Source organism: Cyprinodon tularosa, unplaced genomic scaffold (genome assembly GCF_016077235.1).
Source record: "Cyprinodon tularosa strain WSP-4 unplaced genomic scaffold, ASM1607723v1 ctg371, whole genome shotgun sequence".
In the NCBI taxonomy this organism is placed as follows: domain Eukaryota; kingdom Metazoa; phylum Chordata; class Actinopteri; order Cyprinodontiformes; family Cyprinodontidae; genus Cyprinodon; species Cyprinodon tularosa.
The window spans coordinates 675,106-682,107 of record NW_024039087.1 but is presented as its reverse complement, the minus strand read 5'-3'; the positions used below and the strand labels follow the sequence as shown (position 1 = coordinate 682,107).

Sequence of the window (7,002 nt, the reverse complement as noted above, 5' to 3'; positions counted from 1 at the left end):
GGCAATTCCACCTAATTTTTCACTACAATCAGCATCTTTAATTTACTCTAGCTAAAAAACTACAACACCTAGACTCTTCAAATCTGGACTAGATTATTCTCAACTCATATCAGAATATTTAAAACCAAGTGTGGGGTTTGTAAAACCTTTATCTGATTTGTGAAACTTCAATAAAGAACAATTCTAGTGTTATCCAAAATCATACAAGTTGTAAGGTCACCCATCATTGAAGTTTCACAAATCCCACACTTGGTTTTAAATATTGTGCTATTAGTAGAGAATAGTCTAGAGCAGGGGTCCCCAAACTTTTTCCTGCGAGGGCCACATAGCTGTTCCTTTCTCTGCTTGGGGGCCGGTCTTAGTTTTTGGAGAAAGATACCTTAGAAACTTATTGTCGGCAGGGGGGGTGCGCTGTTCTGTCTTTGAAACAGAGGGGGGGGTATTGCTGACTACGACACATTCGCGGTCGCTTTTAGATAGATTTTTACCCAGAATGGAAATGGAAAAAACCGTGAGTGAAACGGTGACTGGGACTGACTAGTATATATTTGAGGGAAAGTTAGTTTAACATCTGCTCAAGAGCCCCCTGGTGGTTGAAGAAAAATCCACAAACCAGAAAATACAATATCTGAAAAAAATACACTGAATGCTCTCTGGTATGAGGAGGCAGGCCGGATCCAGCATTGCCAGACCAAATGACACAGGCTGTAGTTTGGGGACCCCTTGTCTAGAGAGTTTTTCATTTTGTTATTGTGATAAATAGCAGGGTTTACAGTAAATGGAGACTGTTATTTGTCATGTAAACAAATAATTATCTAGTTTGCATTGCTGCTTGATCCTTCAGCATCAGCAGCAAGATTCTTTTAACTCTGTTCCTGTAGTGGTGTCCTGAACTCAACACAGTAAAGTCACTGTGCTAACTAAGGTTGCTAACTAGGGTGCTGAGAGCCCAGTAGGCCTGGTCCTTGTCAAGATGCTGCTACTGTCTTTGAAATCAAATTTCTGCTATTTTTGCACGTTCAGGAGGAGAAGGGCAACACATCACAGGTGAGTCCCTTTCACGGTTTTAACTGAAGTTAGCTAACTTTAACCAACTGACAAAGAAATGTGTAGTTTCTGAGCCATGCTGTTTATGTATATGCACTGCAGCTATATATTTTTACTATACGGAACATTTAATCTTCACAGATGCAACACTTCCATTAATGTTTCTGTAGGAACGGCTGCATAGATTATATTTCTGGTCTACTTTAGACTACATGTGCTTAAAGTTATTGTTAATGGCAGAAGCAACTTTTTCCAAGTTTGGTTCAATAGTTAATTTGAATTACTTTGAGTGTGAAATGTTCATGCATGCAAGTTAAATCTCTGAAGAACGTGTTAGCTTTTGTTTCAATACTTTGGTAATACTTAGAAGTATAAAGCTTGGCATCAGAGATATTATTTAATATTTTCCTTTGACGTCTTGACTCTCACCCCCAAAATACTTGCACTAAAGTCACTGGGTCCATGACAGTTGAAGGATTTTAAAATAAGAGAATTTAAATATTAATATTTTACAGCTTTTCTCAGTTTGGGTGCATCTCTCAGAACAGAATTGAAATTCCTAAAACTACCTGTTCAATCTTCAAATTACTGTGTCACTTCTGCACATCAAAAAATTAGTTTTGCAAGTTTTGCTTTTGTACATCATGTAGCTGGTTATGTACACTTCTATGCTTTTATAATTATAATTTGCTTTTATCGTCTTGATCAAAATATGTTAACCCTCCTGTTGTCCTCGGGTCAAAATGACCCGCCACTGTGTTAACCCCCCCCCACCCCCCCCCAAAATCCCCTAAATGTAATTTTTTTTACTTGAGATTTTAAGACTTTTCCTAGATTGGCCCAGACAATAGAAAAAGTTCAGTGTTGCTTTTAGTCTCATTTCCATGTAAGCTGTACAAAAAAAGGTACAAAGATGGTCTTCAGGTCAAAATGACCCGTGAGGCAAATGGAGTTGAAATCAAGGTCACAGAGTTATTTACAAACCATAAAATGTTACAAAGTTTTAGTTGTGTCTCAGATCAATCAGTAGCAGAAGTAAGCAGAGAGTGGAAGGCCAATTTTCCGAGCCACAATGCCACTCAAACTCTTTCACACCTACTCAAGACTGATGCGATTTGATGACCGTGAATCAAGACCAGCAAGATGTATGACAGACAAACTTGCAGCCATAAGAGAGGTATGGGACAAGTGGGTGGAGCGGTTACCCTACCTCTACAATCCAGAGCCTGATGTAACAGTGGATGAGCAACTGGTTCCATTTAGAGGTAATCTGTTTTTCATATTTGTAATAAAAGTGATTTTCACTATTGATTTCTTTGACTGTTTTCTGTGACACTGATACTAATCACTGATGCTAATGTCTTTTGTCCAAAGGTTGTTGTCCTTTCCAGCAGTATATGCCCAGCAAGCCAGCAAAATATGGGATCAAGTCATGGGTGGCTTCCGAATCAAGCTATGCTTGGAAAATGCAAGTCTATACTGGGAAGTCAACCAGTGGATGCCCAGAGAAGAACCAGGGGTTGCGAGTTGTGCTTGATGTGACGGAGGGACTGAGGGGTCACAATGTGACATGTGACAATTTCTTCAACTCTTATGAACTCGGACAGCGGCTCCTGAAGAGGAAGATCACCATGGTTGGTACAGTTCGAAAGAACAAGCCTGAGCTCCCACCTGCACTGCTTGGGTCAAAGGAGAGAGAGGTCTTCTCCTCAAAGTTTGCCTTCACACCCACCACCACTCTAGTTTCCTACCTCCCAAAGAAAAACAAGAATGTAGTTCTTCTGAGCACACTGCACAAAGACGGCGACACTAGTGACCGTGAGGACAGGAAGCCAATCATTATCCTGGAATTCAACCGAAACAAAGGAGGTGTGGACAACCTAGATAAGGTGATTGGAGCATATAGCTGCAGAAGAATGACTGCCCGCTGGCCCCTGGTCATCTTCCACAACATCATTGATGTGTCCTCCTACAATGCCTTTGTGATTTGGATAGAGATCAACCCAACCTGGATGTCTCATAAGCACAACAAGAGGAGGGTGTTCCTGGAGCAGCTAGGAAAGGCACTTGTAACTCCACTCATTGAAAGAAGGAAGCATGTCCCCCGCACAGAAGCCTCAGCAGCAGTTGTGAAAGCTATTCAGAGTGCAGCAGCTCCTGATCAACCTGAGGATCCATCTACCACAGCCACTTCCCCAGCTAAGCCAAGTAAGAGGAAGAGATGTCAGTTCTGCCCTCAGACTGTAAAACACATACTGTGTGCTGCAGGTGTAAGAAATATATCTGCAAAGACTGTGCACTTGCATACTGCCCTACATGTGCCAATTAGTTGAATGGGTTATGTTATTTTTCATATTTTTGTATTGTACATCCTCTTGTTCACTGGAGAAAAGTAAAAGAAAATCAGTCACTGTGATGAATAAAAATGCATTTGAAACTCATTTTGCACATTTTTTTTCTTAAGCTATAGAAATTCAAGTGGAGAGGGAAAACTCAAGTATTCACACATTTTGTGGTGAGTGACAATATACAAGATAGAATTTGGTGTTTAAAATTCAATTAAGCTGCTTATATTGGGGGTTTAGTGAAGACGGGTCATTTTGACCCGGAGGATAAGTGGTGTATACAGAAAATGAGGACAACAGGACAACAACGTGTCTGTGTTGAATTCTCAACTTCCAAAATAGCATCAGTTCATTGTGTAAGTCTTAACATGCATAAGTCTTAAAGTTGTCATAATGTAAATCATATATTAATTAATTTATATTCTATTATTTTCTAAATCTGTCCTGAATTGGTAAATTGCTCCCAAGTGAGTCCTGAGTTTCTCTAACAGGTCAGTGTATGAACCATTAGCTCAACCAACGATCAACCAGTTTTCTGAAACAGATTGGAGGTGCATCTTGTGAACCATCAGTTGGCAACATTATGCTCTCTATAGTCAGAACACAACACAATGTTACATGTCTGAGAACTGATGAACAAGTATCTGGACAGAGTGAACAGCCAGAGAGAAGAAGAGGAGTGAGGCTGAGGAGGAAATAGTTGGGAGGAAAGCAGAAGAAGAGTCAGAAGAGGCTGAGGACATCTGCCAGTTTCCATCAGTCCAACAGCAGGACATGGCTGAGACCCACAACATGACGCTGATGGAGGTCCTCCCACCCTACTGTTCATTCCTTAACCCCACTGAGGAAAAAAGATCCTCAGTGGAGTTAAGGAACAAAGTGACTATGGAAATTAAAATGTAATGTAATTTCTACAGCACTGTACAGTTTTCCTTGAGGAGATTGTCCTGTGGCTCCTTTTCTACTTTTTTTGTTCTCTGCATTTCTGTCTTTTTCTTTCTGAATCACCAAGGCATGGTCCATGAATAAATTATAGCAAAAGCGTAAATCAGTGTTTCTCAATCCTGGTCTTCAGCGTCACCCTGTCCTGCAGGCTTAGGTATTTCCCTTCTGCCACACACCTGAATTGTATCTCTGGATGATTAACAAGCTTCTGCAGTACTTGATTGTCATCCAATCATTTGAATCAGCTGTTCTGGAGTAGAGGCACATCTAAAACATGCAGAGCAGGGGGTGGTGAGGAGCAGGGTTGAGAAACACTGGCGTAAATGATCCTTTTGTAGTCTCTTCTCATGACTAATCAATTTGACTGTCTTATCTGTACATAGAGAGACTATAACTTATTATTTTGAGTCACTGATATGTTAACAGACAGAATTTTAAGAGCTGAACTAAGGATTTTGAAAGCAAACAAATGCTATTTTTCCTGTTTCTACAAATTGTTTTGAGAAATGCGCTTACTGTTTTGTAAATGCCAACAATGACTTGAGAAATGCACCAAAAGTGACTGAGAAAAACTAACCTAGCATAAATTGTCTCAGCTGTATCAATTTGTTTGCCTGTATGAAAAGTGTTCACATTTACAGCTTTGTTTCTGCTAGCTTGCAGGAAATGTAACTTACATAAATGGTTGAAGACAACCTATTGGCCTTCATGAGACTCAGATAAATGGTGAGTATCTATTTCATAAATTGCCTAAAACAGTTATATTTGTTTTTATTTGTTTTTTGTTTGTGTATTTTGTCTGGTTGCAGACCAGAGGATCACACCTGTTGACAACAAACAAAGGTTTAACTACTGAATTTTCAGTCAGAAATGATCGCACCACCTGGTTGAAGTACCTGTGTCCATATGCAAGTCAACAAAGGTGAAACAAACATTTAAGCGAATAAGATGTTCATGTAGTGCATCTTTCTAACTTTTTCTTTTTGTTTTCCAGCAGAGAGGAAACACCCGATTGACAACATGCGAGTCTCAATTTCAACCTGTGACTGGGAAGACTACAACCATCCTGAGCAACGTCTGATCTCAGCGACTTGTGACTCTCAACCCAGAACAAGAATCCTTTTATCACCATTTTGTCTTCTACAATATGTTATCTCTTATGTGGACACATACTGTTTGTTTTGTTTCTGTTTTCCAGATCTCAGTAATACCGTGAGGAAACTGGACAGAAAATAGAATCAGTTCTTTTTTTAACTTGACTTTTTAAATAGAAATTGTTTCTTTAAGTGGATTACTCGTAATCTGTATTTTTGTTTAATTAGAAATTATTTTCTTTATAACTTTCTGTATAGAAATGCTTGACAAGTTACACTTGTGTGTTGTACTATAATTTGTATGGTAAAATTCTGGTAGGAACAGAGACCAGTAATTTACCATAAGTTTTTTTTGGGGGGGAGGGTTTACAATAAAATGTCAATATATCATCCAGTCTGGATGTGTTTTTCACTCATGGAGATATTATGCCTCAGTCAGCATGACCGTATTTACTACGGCAAAACCACATTTTATTTTTTTTTTTAATATTTTAGGAAGTACGGTATTTTACCGTATTTTAAAAATACGGTAGAATCCTGCATTTACAAAATACGGTAATAAACTGGCAGCTGTGGTTGCCAGAATTTTACCGTATATTAAAAATACGGTAAAATCCTGCATTTAGCAAATACGGTAAAAAACTGGCAGCTGTGGTTGCCAGAATTTTACCGTATTTTAAAAATACGGTAGAATCCTGCATTTACAAAATACGGTGAAAAACTGGCAGCTGTGGTTGCCAGAATTTTACCGTATATTAAAAATACTGTAAAATCCTGCATTTAGCAAATACGGTAAAAAACTGGCAGCTGTGGTTGCCAGAATTTTACCGTATTTTAAAAATACGGTAAAATCCTGCATTTAGCAAATACGGTAAAAAACTGGCAGCTGTGGTTGCCAGAATTTTACCGTATATTAAAAATACGGTAAAATCCTGCATTTAGCAAATACGGTAAAAACTGGCAGCTGTGGTTGCCAGAATTTTACCGTATATTAAAAATACGGTAAAATCCTGCATTTAGCAAATACGGTAAAAAACTGGCAGCTGTGGTTGCCAGAATTTTACCGTATTTTAGAAATACGGTAAAAAACTGGCAGCTTTGGTTGCCAGAATTTTACCGTATATTAAAAATACGGTAAAATCCTGCATTTAGCAAATACGGTAAAAAACTGGCAGCTGTGGTTGCCAGAATTTTACCGTATTTTAGAAATACGGTAAAAAACTGGCAGTTTTGGTTGCCAGAATTTTACCGTATAAAGACGGTAAACTTCTGGCAACTCAGCTGCCAGTTTTTTACCGTAAAATGAGGCCGTTTTTTTTTACAGTGCAGAGCATGGAACAATTTTCAAGGGAGGGCTGGAAACTTAACACTGTAAGCAACCTTTCAGTAAACAGAACTGCTACAGCATCTATCTGCTGTGGAGAACTGACCAGGTTGCTTCTGACAAAAATGAATTTATCATAAGCAGACAATTACTGTATATGTCCTGTTAAACAAGGCTAAGCTGCTGAGCTGTTAGTCTTGTTTGTTGAATGCTCCGTGTCAGTGAGCAGAAAGATGGTGCCTGTTAG

At 38.9% G+C, this 7,002-nt stretch overlaps 1 protein-coding gene across 7 annotated transcripts; it reads left to right on the top strand.

Moving 5' to 3' along the window:
• Positions 1-1,861: 1,861 nt before the first annotated feature.
• LOC119790810 (piggyBac transposable element-derived protein 3-like) lies at positions 1,862-5,705 on the top strand. Of its 7 annotated transcripts, none has more exons than XM_038296517.1 (6): positions 1,862-2,312; positions 2,422-3,255; positions 3,512-3,562; positions 4,994-5,063; positions 5,202-5,259; positions 5,335-5,705. In XM_038296517.1, the coding sequence occupies exons 1-4, from the start codon at positions 2,120-2,122 to the stop codon at positions 5,047-5,049; spliced, it is 1,134 nt and encodes a 377-aa protein (XP_038152445.1). In that variant the 5' UTR covers positions 1,862-2,119; the 3' UTR covers positions 5,050-5,063; positions 5,202-5,259; positions 5,335-5,705. The 7 variants fall into 7 exon arrangements, with proteins under 7 accessions (XP_038152445.1, XP_038152443.1, XP_038152444.1 ...); XM_038296515.1 differs by having other exon boundaries at positions 5,332-5,705; XM_038296516.1 differs by having other exon boundaries at positions 5,147-5,259.
• The last annotated feature ends 1,297 nt before the right edge of the window (positions 5,706-7,002 follow it).